The sequence below is a fragment of the Vulpes lagopus genome, chromosome 10 (assembly GCF_018345385.1).
Source record: "Vulpes lagopus strain Blue_001 chromosome 10, ASM1834538v1, whole genome shotgun sequence".
Classification (NCBI taxonomy): domain Eukaryota; kingdom Metazoa; phylum Chordata; class Mammalia; order Carnivora; family Canidae; genus Vulpes; species Vulpes lagopus.
The window spans coordinates 23856432-23876423 of record NC_054833.1 but is presented as its reverse complement, the minus strand read 5'-3'; the positions used below and the strand labels follow the sequence as shown (position 1 = coordinate 23876423).

The following is a 19992-nucleotide window of genomic DNA, read 5'->3' as shown; positions in this document are numbered from 1 at the left end:
TAGTGGCACCCCCTCCACAGCAGTGGCAACCCAAAATGTCTCCAGACATTGCCAAATTTCCCTTGGGGAAACAAGCTGCCCCCTCCCCCCTTGAGAACCACTGCCTTAGTCAAACAAACCAAAGCTGACAAAGACAAAATCCCACAAAATTAAAACAAATTTATATATAAACGCTAACCTTACCCACAGATACACTGTGTTATTTTAAGTCTCCCTCTTCATTTGATACGCTGACGAAACTATCAGAGAACTAATAAACATGAAATATTTAAATCATGATGAGACAGGGTGAGTCTTCATCGAGAGTCAAAGTGAATATATGAGTCTGGCCTCCTGAGGAGGGTGTAGGTGAAAGCACACATTTGGGAACCATTGATGTCTGGATGGTATTTCAAGTCCTGAAACCAGCTGAGACCACCAAGAGAGGGAAGTGAGCAAGAAAACAGAAATGGTCCAAGAACCGAATCCACTGACACTACGACGTCTAGAGGTCAAACAGATGAGGAGGAAGCAGTGAGGCTGAAGGAAAACAAGAGCATGGAAGAATCCGGAAAGTCTGGAAAGCGCGTGCCCAGGAGGTTGTTAATCACCACAACTGCAGGTCAGGGAGGAAGACGGGGGACAGATGGAAAAACGAACACTGAGAATGGTGGAATCAAGCTGATTGGTGACCCCCGATCGGGCGCTTCGGAGGAATGTAGACAGAGGTCTGATGGGTGAGAGGGTTCGAGAGAGAAGGGACGAGAGACTGAGAACATTTTATTTCAAGATGCGAGACACAGCAGCATCTTCACACGCTGGAGGGAGAGATGATCCAGGGGAGAGGTGAAAACTGCTGGGTCGTGTCTCCGAGTTGGTGATGAACAGGGACGAGTGGACCAGGCTTGAGCTCCGACAGCTCGGCCAGGGGCACAGGAGAGAGGGTGGAGAGAACAAAACTTCAGATTAAAAAATGTGCAGATGTTCCCTCCGAGGGCTTCTATTCCCCCCTCAGATCTGTCCCCTCCGTGGTGTCCATCCCACAGCCGCGCTGGACCTGCCCTCGGGGCACAGGGAGCTCCCAGGCCTGCTCCTGCAGACCCCCCAGTCTGTATTTCCTTCCTTGCCCTGCTATGATCCGCACCTCGACTGTCCTCTCGCTGATGCCCTGGACTCCTCTGCTCTCCCAGCGGTCCCACCGCACCTACTCGCAGAACCTCAAGTCACTGGCAGGGCCTTGCCTCCTGCGGCCTGAGCGTGGGGGGAACGCACCTCTGCTAGGCACCCCCCGACTCCAGCGAGGCGCCAGCTGCCTGCAATGGGATTACAGGCCCTGCGAGTTCCCATCGGGCGTTCCTCCTGGTCACCTCCGGGGATATAACCTTTACCTCAGTCGTGTCTCCTTCCCTCCAGCTGACACAACCTCTAGACGTCGCTGCTCGATGAACGGGCTCACCACCCGCGGGCTGCCCGGAGGCCCCTCTGACTCCCTCATTCACATCCCCCGTCTACTGTCCAACTCCTACCGCCGTGACTTCTCAGCGGTTCCTACAGAACGCCCAAATCCAGCCTCTACTAGACCATGAGGGTGGTGGCTGCCTCACTGATAGATTCCCCCAAAGAACATTTTTACGTTCCTTTATTCTTTGCATGGTCCTAATGGCAACAGCCCAGCTCTACCTTCTGACTGCACTGATTTACTCAAGAGCAGGCCCCGAATCCACACTGACCCAAAAAAACACAGCTACAGCGATTGCTTGAGGCATGGGCACCTGGTCATGGCAGGCCAGTTAGAGCCCTTCCCTAGATCCCCTCCTAGGGAGGAAACCTTTTTACTTCAGCAGTGAGACTAAAGGTGGTAGTAACCTTAGTTCTGGCTTCACAGAAGGAAGTGGTTCAAAAAGATGAAACCAAGACAGAAAGCAAAATGGAGACAAGAGACTGGAGTTCTGGTTCCAGCTGTCACTACGGTCAGGCCAGGCATACCTCTGTCATTCTCACACTTGGGTAACATCCGCCCGCCCTGCCCTCTAACTTCAGTGATTTCATTGAAGCCTAGTGTGAGTTTTGACTTTTCTAAACCCAGATTCCTCGCAGATGCCCAAGCCCAACTCAGTGAACAGCTTCATTGGTCCAGAGTCATGTTTTCTTCTGGATTTTACTGCTAGCACACGCTCTTCTGTTCTGATAACGTAGAGTTTCTCAATGCAAATCTGATCAAGATCCCCTTTCCTCAGTGACAGCAAGATCCCTGGTGATCTGTCATCTTTCCCCTTCTAGCTTCTCCTCCTGCTCCTTTCCCACCTCACGGTGTCTCCAGCAACATCCAACTGTGTACAGATTCCTCAGCGAGATCCCTTCTCCTTCTCTGCACCTCCCCTCCTCTGTGAGAAACATCTTTATCCACATTTTGCTTCCCAACTGTCATACTTCAAGTACCACCTCGATAAAAGGATTTCCTGAGTCCTTCCCTCCCCAAGAGGTGAGCAGTCCCTCCTCCTTGCTCCTCAATCACCCCTTGCATTTGTCTATCTTCTTTTATTACACTTCATTGTAATTTTTAGTTTACTTATCTCCACTGTGATATTTTTAAAGACAAGCATTATATTCTTCATCTCTTTGACCAGAGTCTACTGTAGGGCTTATCACATGATAGGTATTCAATAAACACTTTCTGAACAGGGAAAAAAAGGAAGTAGGGATATTCAACAGTTTAAAAACTAGGATATCTTTTCACTGATAGATTTAGTACATCATGAAGTTAGTTCTTTTATTTCTTTTGCCACAATTTCAGATTCTCAGGAATGATTAAACTCTTAAAGTAGCATGTTTGTTTTATAGGCACACGTACACCAGTAAGCTCAGAGATAACATTCCAGATACCAGTAAATGATGAAGAAGTTATCTGGTCATACTAGGCAGCTTCTCTCTCTTCTGACACCTTGGAGTCATAATTTCTTCTTACCCTCCAGGTTTGTCAGGACCTCTGTGGACTTTTACCTCTATCTACAGGAAGAGGTAGGGAGTGGGGAGAGGTAAGGGATGGAAGCAAAGGAATCAAATTGTCTATTATGGGAGAATGATTCAATTTATATAAGAATGGAATAATAGAGAGACATGGTTATCCTTTTTTGGAAATCAACTCTTTTTTATAGAAATGATTTATTACCATTAAAAAGGACTCATCCCACATCATTCTATATTATGTCTGAGCTGCATTTCAGAATTGGTACACAGAACTATTTTACAGAAGGACCGTGTTTGTACTTATATTTGACATTGCTCATACTTGAACTTCTTGGATTAAATTTTTTCTTTGGCTTCCATCTTGACTTAAGAAGTAAAGCAGGGCCACTTCATATAAATTTCAGGTTCAAAGTAACTTAAAAAAAAAAACCAACACTATTGGCTTATAGCCATTCCAGTGTAGAGCCTGCAAGTAAGAAAATCTTCAAAAGGGCTTTGATTCAAATTCTTCTTCTGATAGGAAATGGGGACAAGACAAATATCTATAAAATGAAGCAATTGTATCTCCTTCCACAAAAACCTTACTTGGCATTCATGATTCAGTTTCTGTTATTCTCTATTACAGAAAAGATATGCATGCAGTACCCTAAAAGCAAATGAGTACAAATGATATTTTCTCACCCAAGGAAAGCAATTAACATTCTTCCTCTGTAATAACTGTTACTAAAACTTGGTTTGGACTTCAGTTTATGAAATATTTTTTCAAGAAGGGTCAGACTCCAAGGGTGAAAACAATGAGAAATAAAGGATGAGTTCTAAGTATTGGTTACCAGTCAATAAATGCCACCAAAGTTATCGATATGGAATAAATGTATAAAATTAAGGAGTGGAAAACACAAGTATGACTTGTGTATAAAAGTATGACTCTCTTATTTGTTACATAGTCCCTCTCCACTACTATCACCTACGCTTTCTCGATATTCTTTATCTATTTGGCGTTCTCAACTAAAGGCCTAGGGAGTCTGATGAGCACATAGATGGCAGCAGCATACCTAAGGCACACCAGAGCAGTGACAGAAACCGTTTCTGAACTACTATGGAGAATGAAGAATAAGTTTCATTTTCTGGAAATTGGTAAAGATTAGGTAATGATTAAGTTAGTAGGATGGTAATGTGTCAACCTGGCTAGGCCAATTAGTGCCCAGATATTTGGCTAAACATTATTTCTAGGTGTGTCTGTGAGGCTGTTCCTGTTAAATTAGCATTTGATTGAACCGGTAAACTGAGTAAAGCACATTGTCCTCTGTAGTGTTGGTGGGTCTCATTTCATCTCTCAGAGGCCTGAAGAGAATAAAAAAGTGGAGAAAAGGAGAATTCCTCCTCTCTGCTTGAGCTGAGGCACTGGTCTTCTCCTGCCTTCTCCTCCTTACACTACAAGTGCAAGTCCCAGTCCAAGGGCCTTTGGACACCTGGATCTCCAACTTGCTAACATCAGATAAGGGCACTCTCGGCCTCTATCATGAGCCAATTTCTTACAATAAATCTGATATATGTACAGATATGTCTTATTTGTTCTGTGTATTTGGAGAACCTAAGGATCAGTGTTAGATAAGATTTTAACATATGCTAACACTAAAGTATACTATGCAAGGACATAAACTACTACCTATTTTTTTTTTTTTTTTTTGCTCATGGAGTCTTGCCTTGAATTTTCAAGTCTGCACAAATTACTCTTGAGGTCCTTGTTTGATTTGCATGAAAGCTATGTCTGTGAGCTATAAAACCCAATATTCTTCAAGTCAGTTTTTAAGAATATTGTTACCATCAACAAAAAAAGCATACTTAATAATCATTTAACAGTATATAAACAATATAAAGAATTCTAAAAAATGAGGGTAGCTGTCTTTTAGTAGAATTGTTGATTTCCTAATATATAGACTATAAAATAAAAACCATGAAACATAGTTTTTGAAAGTTAATAGACTTAGTTTCAAGATAGCTTAGTCTCATATTGCCCCAGTTTCTATGTCAGCTATGTGACAAAATTCAGGAAAAATAACTTGCTTCCATACCTTGCTTCATCATTTCACATTTTCACTGATTAAATTTAGGGCTTTGCAAAACTACAATAGGAAAAACCAGGAAAGTAAAGAAGAAACACAATGTTAAACTGGAATAAAGGTCTTGAGGAAAACTTTGAGGGTCAAAAAAAAAAGAGCTGAAGTGACTAGAATAAAGCTCATCTGGAAAACGAAGCATGGCTGAAAAGACAGGCCATCTTAGGAGCCAGCATGATATAATGGATAATCACAGGGATTCTGGAGTCAGGCTGCTGGGTTCAAATCCTGAACCGTTCACTTATTATGAGAAACTAATATAATCTCTAAACTTCCAGCTCTTCACCTATAAAACGGAAATAACCATACCTACTTAATAGTTTTATTATGAGGATTAAAAGAAATAAATGAAAAACATAGTACTGTTTACATGGTAAGGGCTAGGTAAGTGTTAGCTGCTATGTTGCCATTATCATCATTAATATCACAAATAGTTCCAAAAGTTAAGACTTCTTGAAAATGCAAGCTATTAGCTCAGGAGCCCTCTGTAGTGCTCAAGAATGGCTTGTGCTTAAAAATTTTGGTTGTAGAAGCACTTTGAATCCAGTCAAGGCAAAAAGGAATATGCTAAAAACATCAAGCTAGTATCCACCTTGGGGGAAGTGGCCACGGAGAGTGTTCATCCCATCAGGTGGAGGAAAGGGGTGTGAGGCGGTGCAGCCACCTTGGATGCTAACCGGGTAAGGCTTCAAAGTGAACAGGAGCCACCCCTAGGAGCCCTTCTCCTAATAGAGGTGCCAAATCCAGAAGCACAGCTCCTGCGGAGCACTCCACTCCTGCAATACTCACCTCCAAATTCATTTTCATAACCATCAACTGTAATTAGCTCAGTAGTATTCAATGTGTCTACAAAGTTCTATTTGTCTGTCAAAGAGAGGTATCCATGTCACTTTTTTCATATATGGTATGTTAGCTCATTTTAGTGCTGGCCATTGAAGAATATACTCATTTTTTAGAATATTTTCATTCCACTGCCTTTTATTTACTACCTATAAGGAATATTTCCCTTTGTTTGCAGGTTAAGGAAACATCCCCAAATGCCTAGCACTTCACATTAAATATTTATAGGTTTCTGAGAATATACAGTCCAATGGCTGTCTACATGAGTATTTATTAGTACTAAAGGTCTTAACAATATTCATTTTGTCTTCTTCCAAAAAATTAATCAGTTCTCCTCTGAGAAACTCCTTCCTCTTCTTTAAAAAATGGTTTTGCTTCTTTTGTACAAATTCATTGTTAGGATTTTAAGAGGCACCTGGGTTAGGGTTGAGACATTTCCTGTGTACTTCAACCCAGCCTTCTTTAACATCTTGCGGGCACGGGGGCTTCCCCTATTCCATTGATAAAGTTATGCCGCATGCCTACCTTTTTCATGGCCAGGAAGTGTCTCTGTGTGATCAGATTGTATTTTCACTTCCTTAATTGCATCCCATTATGGGCTACTTATCCTCATGTACATCCTGCTTTAGCGCCTTTTAAGAAATCTTAAACATACTAAGACTTTTAAAAGTTTTATTATAATGACCTGCCTATTCTGACAGAAATAAGCCTTCTTTAACATAAATTCTGCTTACTCCAGGAATTTTTACTCTACTCATCATTAGGGTCTGTCCAGAGCAGTAATGTCAATAGAACAATAACTGGAAGTGCTCATTAAGCCAGTAGTGTATGAAGATGGCAAAAGGATTTGTTGAGAATGGTTCAGCCCCAGACGCTGATAAGATCAAAGTACAATTTATTATCAAGTGTGTTTTGGTAACTGCATGTCCCAGGATTTCATGAGTCTGTAACTATAAAGAAGGTCAGAACACTATTGGGGTTCAACGCTTGCTGAGTCAGTACCCCTACCTGCTGAATCCCCCACAATTCTAGGAGTGCCTGGGGTATTCTCAAAGATTCTCAAAACCAGTTGTCTAACGTTTTCACCCTCTTGGCATTTAACTTAGGGAGGAGCCAGTCACCAGCATCCTCCCTGAGAACTCAAGCTGCTACATGGATGGGTTCCTGATCCTCTGAGAGCTCAGAGCTACACAGGTCCTAAGGTTCCACGGGGTAATGCATCTCCCTCAACAAGCTGGGCTTCCCACGGAAGTGAGGGAGACACCCCCTTCCTACCTCATGGCCTCAGTTCGTAATCTGATCCCCAAAGGAGTATCTCTGGCATTCTTAGGTCTCCAGTGTCACAAATTTCTTCGTTTAAAAAAACAAAAAAGATTTTTCTGCCCTCTCTTTGTATCATATCTCTTTTCTCAGACCTAGTTATGAGTCTCAGCTTGGAGGGGCTGCCAATCTCACTCTTGATCTTTAGTTGAGGCTAAATTTAGATTACACTTGTTACAGTGTATTTGTACGTATCTAGAAAACTATAAACGATATTCCCTGGTTCTGGTAAAAATGTCCAATACCTCCTCACCCCCCAGTACACACACACACAATGATCCTGACCTAAGGAACTTTCTGTTCCAGGCAAATTCCCTTTACTGTGCCCCTTGCAGGCTGGTCTGCCCTGCTGGGTTTGTTCCCAGGTTTATCATTATGTCCTTACACACTGGCCCAATGCTGTCTTTAAGCACTGAAGCACTATCACCTGGTTTTTATGTGAGGTTTCAGTGCCTCCCCTGAGCTTCCCAGAGTCTGATTTTGGATCTGGAGTACTGCACGGCTCTTCTCTGATCTTTTTCTTTGCAACCAGTACTTTTTAAGGGTTTTAAAGATTTTATTTATTTATATGAGGGAGAGAGAGAGTGCAGGAGCGAAGGGGAAGGTCAGAGGGAGAGGGAGAAGCAGACTCCCCTCTGAACAGGGAGCCCCACACAGGGCTGGATCCTAAGGCCCCGGGACCAGCACCAGAGCTGAAGGCAGACACTTAACCAACGGAGCCACCCAGGTGCCCCTGCAGCCAGTATTTTCTTATAGCATAAGCTTTCTTCTGCAAAGGTGAGCAGAGAAAGTAATATAGAAGGCAGCCCTGGGGGATCCCTGGGTGGCTCAGTGGTTTGGCACCTGCCTTCGGCCCAGGGCCTGATCCTGGAGACCTGGGATCCAGTCCTACATTGGGCTCCCTACATGAAGCCTGCTTCTCCCTCTGCCTGGGTCTCTGCCTCTCTCTCTCTGTGCCTCTCATGAATAAATACATAAACAAAATCTTAAAAAGAAAAAAGAAATTAACATAGATTTTAAATCCTCTATCTAGAAGAATCCTCTCTGCTCAGAGTTTAGTCTTTAAATGAACTCTGGGAATTAAACATCCCATAAACAGAAGTTCAGAACTTCTTCTTACCAAATACTTAACGTTCAATATTCCTATAGATTACTTTATCACATCTTGTCTACCTTAATTACCAGTTACCAAGTTTTGAAAGTTTAACTTCCTTACTTGCTCAGGAAAGACAAGTTGTCTATTGTTTTATTAATTTTCTTTTTGTTATTCCTTTTTATTATTATTACATTTTAAATTGTGAAGTGGTACATACTCACCTTCTTCTCCAGATGCAACATTACTAGTAGCGGTGGAAATGATAATAATATGCTAGTAACGTCACCTACATTGTTTCCTTTAATACTCACAACAATCCTAAGTGAAAACTATTATCATCCCATTTTATGGATGAGAAAACTGAGGCTCAGAAAGACTGAGAAACTTGCCAAAAGTCACTCATTCACTAAGTAATGGAACATGGATCGAAGCAGTTGAATACTTCTATATCCTTACCTGAGCCTGAACTAGTTAGAAGGGAAAACAAAATTCCATAATAAATAGTGAAAAAGAAAGCTTTGATTCAAATGAAATTTGGGGAGAAATGGCAAAATATTTTGGAAAGAATTACAATTTATCTTATAATTTTTTATGTATTTTATTTATTTATTTATTTATTTATTTAATCTTATAATTGATAAAATTTATAATTATACTTGTGTTTTTTCTTAGTATAGCCAAAAAGTAAAAAACAAAAAACATTCTGGTTTGTAATTCTTTCCAAAAAACAGTGTTTTGTATTTTGTGTAAGATTCTCACAGGACCATTAATAAAAAATATCTGAATCATTTTAAAAAATACTTGAAGGCTTCATTAACTTTCCCAAGGGTCTTTCATAGGTGTTTGATGTTTACCATAATCCTTCCATATTCATCATTTTTTTTACCTCCCTAATTTAAATGTCACTGGTTCAACTACCAGAGTCTCATTTGAAAACGGCCTTTCCTGTGATTCCAGCAATTCTCCAATACTACTTAAATTTTTTTTTCTTTTTCCAGTTCATGGATGTCTCAGTGACTAATTCATCTGTAAACATCACTAATATATTCTGTTTTTGGTTCAAAACCATCTCTAATTGGCAGGCCCTCTGGGATTCATATTTCTCACTGTCTTAATTTTATGCCAATAGCCACTAGAATCCCACAAACAGGTTTGGCTCCAACACAGTCTTTCACCTTAGAAGGGAAGGAATAAAGAGATACTCTAGGCTCAGTACTGAAAATACAGTAAGAGAGAAGAAAAGAGGAAGGGAGAAGAAATACACGTTCAAAATCTACTAGGCGCTGTATTAATCTTTTTCACATATGCTCTCCTATTTTACCTTTACAACGGACTCAAAGGTAAGTAGCCTGTATGGTCCCATTGATCCTCCCAGGGCACCCCCGTATCAGGCAGGCGCTATTAGCAGTACAGCGGAGGAAACAGGTCTGAGTAAGTGGCACAGCCCAGCAGACTCCAGCCAGGCCTGGCTCTCGGTGCATTAAGGCACTCGTAACCACCATGTACGCGGCCTGCTAATACTGTGGCAGTTGCACCACATGAGATCAGACAATTGTTAGTTTGGTTTCCAATGTAAGTGTCACAGAAATTACAAAACATTAAAAAAATCAATTTAACAGTCTCAGAAGTCTCACCTCCATAGGTGGGAAGGACTTGACTTTGTAACAACCACCTCAATTAGCCCAACTATTGCTTCAAAAGTCTTTCATGTTTAAGCAATTATACCTCATCTCCCCACAGAGAATAATACTGGCAAACAGCTCTGTGATCTCCACAAGCAGATGTCATCTGTGAAGTATCACAGTCCACAAATGTAATAGTAAGCCAGATGATGTCACTTTGTGCCCAACTGGAAAGGCCACCTAGAATCCGGTGGGTCCAAGGTGAGTGGCCAACAATCTAACCATTTATACACAGACAAAATGGTATTGTGTAAAGCCCATTAATGTTCTGCTGAACTCGAGCGTGAGATTACTTCATCAACTGATTTCGCAATGGGCGGCCAAATTTATTTTTCAATGCATTAAGGCTGTGGTGCTCATCTAAAACAACCACAAAATAGTTTTAATAGATAGAAATACAAATAAAATATTGGGCGGTTGGATACTGGTTCGCTTGTTTTTGATATTTCTGTAACTGTATGATTTAAACTGCTACTCAGACAAGTAATAACTTTGCAATTTTTAAAGATTGTTTTATTTACACATACATGCCCCCCCCCCAAACACACACACCAATGAGTGCTTTGGCCTGTTGATATTAAATAAAAACAAACTCCAGTCATTTAATTTATATCCTGCATTCTATTATTCCCCTAAAGCACTAAAATATCTATGAATTCAAATAACTTTAAAGGAAAGGTTTCAAATAAAGTGAACATCTCACACTAATATTACTGTAATCCTATGCATTGAAAAATTATCTCAAATCTATTTTACTTATTGTTTTATATCAAAGCCAGAACACGGACTCTACAGCTTATTCCCAAAGGAAAGCTTTGTTCTTGTTATAACTTACAACAAAAGATAAATATGCTCATTTATTTTGGAGGTGGAAGGAAGGTCGTCATGGACCTACTTTGATGTGGTTCTGCAGACCATTCGGTCAAGAAAGTAAGAAACTGAGCCCCAAATGATTAGGAGAGCTCTGCAATAACAGCTCTGTTCTCTGGGTTTCCCTGACTGGTGTTTGACCTGGCGTAGACCAGAATACTTAAGGCCTAAATGGTTTCACATGGAGCTGCTTATTAAATTAGATGTTTTTTCTCCTCCTGTGTTTAGGTAAATGCTCGCTAAAGCTCGATGAAGGATTTTCTGCAAAGTAAAAGTGATATGTAAAAAAGAGAAGATTCCAGTCTTATAGATGACATTTATCTAGATTTGGTGATTAACACTGAAGGGTAAAATTCTAGAGCAGGCTTTCTCACCCTTAACACTACTATCATTTTGAGGCTGGATAATTCTTTGATGTTGGAACTGTCCTGTGTATTGTAAGATGTTTAAGAGCATCCCTGCTGCTACCCTCATCTCCACTTGTGACAACCAAAAACACCTCCCGACATTGTCACAAGTTCTCTGAGGGGGCAAAAATCACGATCTCCCCACTCTCATGTCTTCACCCTTGGTCCTTGAGAATTAGTCTATCTTCCAGCAATGAATAAAGAGCAATCTTCAGAAAAAAATGAAGGGGAAAAATTATCTAAAATTTTACTGTGACTTAATCAGTTAATTTTATAGGAATTATAGTTTAAAAATATGAAGATGAATTTATAGTAATAAATAAGGTTAGACATTTTAAAAAGCAAAACACTTGGCAGAAAAAAGAAAAACAAAAAACCAAACAAGTCTAAAACTCAAAACCACAAGTTCATGAACCTTAAAATGTCAGATTCTCTCAGTCAGGTGAATACTGTGTTTAGACTGATATATATGATTTCTTATGAAGCCCATATTTAGAGGAATGTGCTATATCATCTAAAAATGGCTGAATATCTAAACAGTAGTAGTACACCATCCATTTGCGGTAGTCTTAAATTGCTAATTACAGGCATATCCAAAGTACTTTATATCTTCTTATTTTCATGATTTTTAACATATTTTGCATTAGTTCTATTTCCTTTCATTGCCAATTTCTTGGTAATACTCAAGTCATTGGCTTCGATCATATTTATATTTTAACATTATAAAACTAATGTTTTATTATTCTGCTACATATCTGAAAGAATTATTGCCTTTAATTAAATTAATATCTTTTACAGAAAAGAGCAATTGAGATGAATTTCCAACTTCTTCACTTGCTTCATTCTAAAGTACAAGTACAGCTCTGCTCCATGGGGGTTGATTTGCTCACTTCCAATTCACAGTTCATATACATGCTATTTCTGCAAATATGAATAAGGTTTATGTCATTCCTCTCTTCAGGATTATTTCTAGCTTTAGGGTTGACAACATGTTAGTTTTGTCACCTTGGACAACTCAACTTTATGGTGTTTCAGTTTCTTCATTCAGGAAATAAATGGGATGGAATGATCTTTAAATTCCTTTCTTTCTATCTCATAAGTTCTGAGGGTTTGGGAGGAGGATACATACAAGTGATATCAACTGTTTGTTCCCTAAAAGCTCTTTAAAAGAAAGACTATTACCTAATGGGTTATATACACTTTTAAATTGAAGAATTAGAAAAAAATAAGTGTCATGAATTTTCACATACAAATAAAGAAATCTGTAAGTTAAACGAGGTTACTAGATTAAACACGGTTAGTCAAAATGTCTTTAAAAGTACCTCTAGAGTATTAGCTCACAATGCCAAATGCAACAAAACAGCTCACGAATACAGTATTCTTCATTGTTACGATGCTTGATGATAATGACGATGATGATGGCCAAGCTACTTTGATTCCCTCAGTCGGGAAATGATAAAAAGTTCTTGATTATGAAAAAAATACAAAATAAAGTAAGCACATAAATGTGCTATTTATTAGGCTTTCTTGGAATTCTAAAGAAAACAGGAGTCCAGCAACTGAATAACTCCTGGATCACAGAGAAAGTAGCACAGCTACACATTGCATGTGGAAGACAGCATTACTTAGGGGTCAAACACGGAAGGAGAAAGGAGAAAACCTATTGAGAAAAAAATAATACTTTCAGTAGAGCTGAGTAAATGTTCCAGTTTTAATCACTTAAAAAAGAAGAAAAAGAATGGGAAGAAAACAGAAGAAATAGTATTGTCAACATGGACCATGATTTCTTACTCCGGCTAAAGGGATTCAAAGGATGAAGCCAATCACTACTGCAGGTGACTCATTGCTAGTAACTTAATGGTGATAAGGTAGGTTCACATAGTCTCACTTTTAATCATGATGGCTACAGTCATTAAAGTAGGAAATCAAGTTTAATCATTTGAACTTTCTAATCTTCTGAAACTAGATGGAAGGATACCTCTCTTTGTTCACTCTTGAAGATCATACAAAATATGAAGGGTTTTTTTTCAACATATTATTTTAATGTAACATGTTAATGTTATAATTTTTTATAACATTAGCAAATTTGTATTTGTGACATGCTAAAGTAGTCTGCTAATATAAGAATAAAATATAATTAGCAAAATGGTTTAATTATCCAGGTGATGAATAGTAGGAATCCCTGTTATTTTACCCCTAAATGAATAAACAATCAAAACTAGAAATATTACTGTTTAAAAATGGGCTTGTATAAATGTTCTGGTTCGTAGAATAATCTTAAACTTAAGAGATTTACTGATAAACAATATATTTGAGAAGAAACTCTAATGTTAGTCTTTCAAAAACACTTAGCAATAAAAGCTAGAAGATTTTCCATACATGACATTTTCCTCACAAAAATTTAATAGCTCTAGACAATAAATACAGCCTTTATTTCCCAAAAAGAAAATATATAAATCTCTATTTTGAAAAGAAAGGTGTCACTATAGCCACATTTGCCACATTTACAGCAAACAGAACACTGTATTTATGTGCATAGAGCTATAGAGATATGTAAATGAAAGAGATACAGAATTTCTAGTTTGGAGAAACAATATGAGAGGCAAAAGCTTTTCAGATACATGTGCAGTTTTGTGCAATTTATTCATAAAGCAACTACACTTTACTATTATTATTATTTTTTTAATTTATGTATGATAGTCACAGAGAGAGAGAGAGAGAGAGAGGCAGAGACACAGAGGGAGAAGCAGGCTCCATGCACCGGGAGCCAGATGTGGGATTCGATCCCGGGTCTCCAGGATCGCGCCCTGGGCCAAAGGCAGGCGCTAAACCGCTGCGCCACCCAGGGATCCCTACACTTTACTGTTATATGTGTATTCACAGAACATGATACGTATCACACATTTTCATGCCTTTATGGACACATTAAGCCAAGAATTTTAACTACTATTCATTATTAATTTGTAGTAAATATTACTCAAGTGCCTCCATTTTATAAAAAAGCAAACCTAAAGCATGAGTATATCAACCATCTTGCATTAACTGAAAGAATGACTGAGGGAAAGAGAGCCCAAGTGTTTGGATCACTGGCTTTATTCTCTACAACAATAATTTCCAGTGGTTAATTCTGTGCCAAACACAGGTGATCCCAAATATTTTTAGAGAGATCCTAATCTTATAACAAAGCAAAATAAGTATACTTAAAAAGGAAATCATGTGGGGGTGCCTGGGTGGTACAGTTGGTTGAGCATCCAACTCTTAGTTTTGGCTCAGGTGGTGACCTCAGGGTGGTGAGATCAAGTCCCACATCCTGGGCTCCATGCTCAGCAGGGAGTCTGCTCTCCTTCTCCCCTTCCCTTTTCCTCTACCCCTTTCCCTACTCTCATGGGCTCTCTCTCAAATAAATTTTAACAGAAAAGAAAACCACAAAGAATTTGGAATAGAGAAAAGACATATAATTCAGTCGAAAATGTAATTAAAAAGTATAAAACTCGGGAGGAACGGTGCTGTTATGAACGAGCTACTGATCTTCAGCCAGCTTCTATTGATTTGGTTCTACACCTCAGTACTTTAATAGAGCACAACAGAACCCCAACTGACCCAATTACTTCAGGAATTTTGTTTAGGTTGGGTTAACTACTGACTCTCCTTCACTTTATTTTATTTTATTTAGATTTTATTTATTTATTCATGAGGGACACACAGAGAGAGGCAGAGACACAGGCAGAGGGAGAAGCAGGCTCTATACAGGGAGCCTGACATGGGACTCGATCTCGGGTCTCCAGGATCAGGCCCTGAGCTGAAGGCAGCACTAAACCGCTGAGCCACGAGGGCTGCCCTCTCCTCGAATTTAATATTTATTGGAAATCCTTTGCATAAGACTATTTTACTATCTTGGGAGAGATATTAAACCCCATTGAAAGTTTCTTGATGTTGAATAACTAATTATTCTATAGGTGAGGCCAGCAAATGTTTTGTCAAAGGGCCAGAGAGCAAATATTTTAGGCTTTGCAGGCCAAGGGATTCCACTGTGAAAGCAGCCATAGACAATATTCAAACAGATGGGTATGGCTGTGCTCCAATAAAATTTTATTTACAAAAATAGGCTGGTGGGTTAGATTTGGCCCATGAGCCATTATTTTGCTAACCTCTGGTTTAGAATACCTTTATATTGAAAAATAATTCTTCCATACTTTTTAAAGTTAGAAATTCTCATGAAATGCTATTTCTGCAGTCAAAAGAGACCTTGTCAAATATTTTTCATTAGAGAAAAAGTACACAACCTAAAAAAAGGCTGCATCCGTTTGGGCTCTACTAACTGGGCATTTGTAATATATACCTTAGGACTAGATTGAGGTTTACCACTGCACTACTTTTTTTTTTTTTATAAGATTTTATTTATTTATTCATGAGAGATACAAAAAGAGGCAGAGACACAGGCAGAAGGAGAAGCAGGGCCCTGTGGGGAGCCCAATGTGGGACTTGATCCCAGGACCCCGGGATCACACCCTGAGCAGAAGGCAGACACCCAACCACTGAGCCACCCAGGTGTTCCTCCATTGTACTATCTAAAAAGAGCATTTGCCCACTGTGATAACAAGACAAAAGAGGACTAATACATAAATGCTCAACCTAGTTAAGAAAATAAATTAACTTAAAGTATGATAGCAATTATAGGTATATAGGCTTATTCATTAGAAATGCATTTTATTTATTGAAGTATAACAATGTGAATCTTTACTTCAAAATAGTTTGCCTTCAGCTATACCCTTATGCTTGAAACCAGTAAAACAATATGTATTTAAAACTTTTATATAAACTCCTACTGTTCTCTAATTCATACTGTCTGGCTTTCAAGTCAGTAAAGTTTTACTAAAACATGAAATATTCATTCATTCATTTAAAAATATTTATTAAATGTTTATTAGCAGATAGGCACTGTTTTATAAGCTGAATATTCAAAAAAAACATTATAGACCTACCATTAAGGAATTCTCAGTCTGATAGAGAATCTCTTTGGAAAATAATAACTGGGACAAAACAATAGTATTACTGTAGGTTTAAATTAATATGAAAATTTATTTTCAACTTTCAAAAAATGCTGTAAGTATAAAGTATTAGATATCTTAACAAATAAGTATTACATCATTTCCACATATGCTATTATTTTTCATTATTTGATATTAAATGAAATAAAAAATGAGATACTAATTTTCAGATATATAACAAAAGAAAACAGAATGGTGTATGCTACAAGGTCAAGTTTTTAACAAACATTTAACAAAAGCCCTCAATGTAGAATATTACGTATAGAATAACCCTGTCTGTATGTTTAAGATAAAGACACTTGGAGTGTTTCTGAAGGAGTTTTAGTGGGCCTGAGGACAGACCTGGCAATCACTAAGAGGAGGTGAGAGGGAAGAAAGAGTATTAAGTTTAGAATAATTTTTTTAAAGAAGTGTTTAGCACTGACAAAGACAAAAACTAGTTCTCATTACAACATATGCAAATACAGGATTTTCTTTTTTTGAGGGAAGATTATATTTTAAATGTATCTCTTCATTCTGCAACTAAGAATGCGTTTCCCAAACCTAACCTGATCCAAAACAGTTGACTTTCACTTATTTTGTTTTGCAGGTAGAAAAGTATGGGAAAAGCACAGAAACCCAAACGATGGGTATAAAAATGTTTACAAGGAAAGAGGCGGAGACTATCATTTACTGAAGGTGCCTTGAGCATCCTGCATACCAAATGCTGTGGGCAAGGAGAGCTAAGATCTTCTTTTTCCTTTTCCCTCTACTAAGGACACCTAGAGCCACAAAATTTAATTAAAGATATCTTTCTGGCTGCTTGTTAAGTTGTTTTCTTTTGGGGCAACAGGCATGACAGACTGGGTTCTTATGCTTTAACAGAGTATCGTGGGAATTTTTAACTTATGCTATTATAAAATAAAAATGTATTGACATTAAAGATACCTTTATAAATCTGTCACTTTACTCTTTCCTCATGATTTATAGGTTAATTATGTAGCTATATAGTCACATAAAATTTCATTGAAAAAGTTATAAGCATTACTAGTCGTTGGACATGAAACAACTCATAACATTAGACTTCCCATTGATTCTCAAGCTAAAAGGCTAAATGATAGTGAAATTTCATAAAACTTCTTAGATTGTACAGATAATTTTCACTTTGTGAAGAGTACACATATTTTGTAAAGATTTCTCATGCTTCAGCAAATCAGAAATAATGATAAGAGTACACATTTTCTTATTTAAAATCTAATATTTGGAACGGAAAAGCTAGCATGTTGCTAACAGTCTCAGCAGCAACCATGAAAAGCAAATAAGCCAATACAAACAAAATATGGTTTTCTGGAAAAAAAAGTGATAATGACTTTAAATATAAGCACTGACTTCAAATTTATTTTAGCACATACTCTGTAAGCACGGTAATTTCTGGATGCCTATTTAAATAGAATATAAAGAAAAGTTAGTGAATATCTAATGGACTCAAAGTAGAAAAACAGATTCTACAAGTTGAGCCTATACAAGTAAGAGTGATTTCCAGAAACAAGCATTAGTTTACTACTTCTTCCTTTACATTCATTTTAAAACTTCCTAATACTTAGGTTGAAAATGTGCTTGTTAAGACCTACCAATAAAAGTGATAAAATAAAAACACTGTTTAGTTTTCATGTTGAATAAAAAACCCTAGCAAACATACTAAGTATGGATTTATATTTCTTCATTTACCACTTCTGACATTCACAATACAGTTGACCCTTGAACAATTTGGATGGGTAACGGATGGGGACCCTTCATGCAGTAGAAAATATGCATGTAACTTCTGACTCCCCCAAATTTAACTACTAATAGCCTTCTGTTGACTAATAGTCTTACTGGTAACATAAACAGCTGATTAACACGTATTTTATATGTTATATATGTATTATATACTGTATTCTTACAATAAACTTAGCCAGAAAAAAGAAAATATTAAGAAAATCATAAGAGAAAATATATTTATAGCACAGTACTATAAAAAAAAATATGTGTATAAGTGAACCTGTGCAGTTCAAACCCTTGTTGTTCGAGGGTCAAATATAGTTAAAAATAGATGTGAAGTTTTCCCCAGTCTATATAATATATATTCAGAATGTAACATACAACTGTTTTTAGTTGTTGTTAAAGTCTAAAATTCTCTTGTCCATCAACATTTTTACTGACCTCTTCTAGGACTCTCATGATTGAAGAGAATGCCATTCACTGCAAAGAGATTATAGGCCTCCCGGAAATTCACCACAATCCAATAGGCGTAGAGTTTTGCTGCTCCTGTTAGAATAATTTTTTAAAAGCAAATAAAAGACAGTGATTATTATAAAAGATGGTATCTTTTTATAAAAGACAGTGATTTTCACCCATGCTAGAGAAGTAGCAACTTGCAAAAATTATAATTGTAATATATTAAGATAGAAAAAATATGAGTCAAAGCGAAAGACAAAGTAAAGGTTCCTTTGCCAGTTAATCATGTGCACTGGAAAATATTTAAGAATTTTTTTACTTTTGTTATACCTACCGTTCTGTCTTCCATAATCTATATGATTTGATGATAGTAAGTGCAATATATCAAGTTGACCTTAGGTCTTATTTCTTTTATCCTAGTTTTAAGGAATTAGAAAGTGAAAAAAAAAAAAATGTATGAAATCTTAAGATTCCAGAGGCTTAGAAGTTTGGCCACTGAAATCTTTCATGAATACTCTTTTTACAAATACATAAGTTGTAATAACTTCCTTTTTTTAAAATATTTGAACCCAAGGAAACTTCCATTGGGAAAATAAAAAAATGAAACCTATCATTTCAGCAAATCTCATAACAGTTAAGTAAAAAAAAAAAAAAATCATGTGGGTCTAATTTTGCTTTCCAAGTGTTCTGTATGGAAGGGCTGGATAAACCTGGATCACTGAAGTAAAGTGGTAATTTCACCCTGGAGGCAGTGGCAGCAAATACGGAGAATGAGCAGTCTATAGAGTCAGGCTTCCCAACATCTAGTCATTGGGTCTGCTCTTACTCTCACCCTCAAATGACTTCAGATGAGAGACAGGAATGGAATTCAGGCAGAAGCACACACGTGCCTCATGCCAACAGAACATGGTGCATGCTCAAGGCTGGACCCGTGCATTCTCACCGTACGGTGACCGAGGATAGAACGGGGTAGTCTCCTTCTGGGGTATTTCTTGGACTTTCCCGTAGAGTTCACTTGTTGAGGCTTGGTAGAACTTCACAGAGTTGATAAGGCCACAGGTCTTCACTGCATCCAGAAGCCGTAAAGTGCCAACTCCATCAACATCCGCAGTATACTCAGCCAGGTCAAAAGAAATCTGGAAATAGCAGGTGGAGACAGTACCACGTTAGTGGGTAACAGCCACAGAGACACTGATGGTGGTAACAGACACATTTTACCATTTCACAGACTTGGAAATGTTATTATGCTTGTGACAAAATATTATTTTCTAATAGCAGAATAAGAGTATGAATGTCCTAAGAGTGTGAATTTCTAACATCAAATGGCTGAAAAATATCTTAAGAAATACATATTAATTATCTGTGGCAAAATAAAGAACGATTCTAAGCTGAAGTCTGTAAGGCAGTATTTCTCAAAGTGCAAGCCTTGCTCCTAAGGATCATCTCAAGGGTTTCTAAAAATTCAGAATG

The 19992-nt window shown here is 38.0% G+C and overlaps 1 protein-coding gene across 1 annotated transcript in view; it reads right to left on the bottom strand.

The window, feature by feature from the left end:
• The window catches only part of GMDS (GDP-mannose 4,6-dehydratase), a 578975-nt gene that overhangs the window by 292803 nt on the left and 266180 nt on the right, over positions 1–19992 (bottom strand). Inside the window, exons 5-6 of the mRNA XM_041772059.1 lie at positions 19466–19658; positions 18508–18612 (exon numbers count right to left, since the gene is read on the bottom strand). Coding sequence (XP_041627993.1) covers positions 18508–18612; positions 19466–19658 — 298 coding nt within the window. The remainder of the gene's footprint in view (positions 1–18507; positions 18613–19465; positions 19659–19992) is intronic.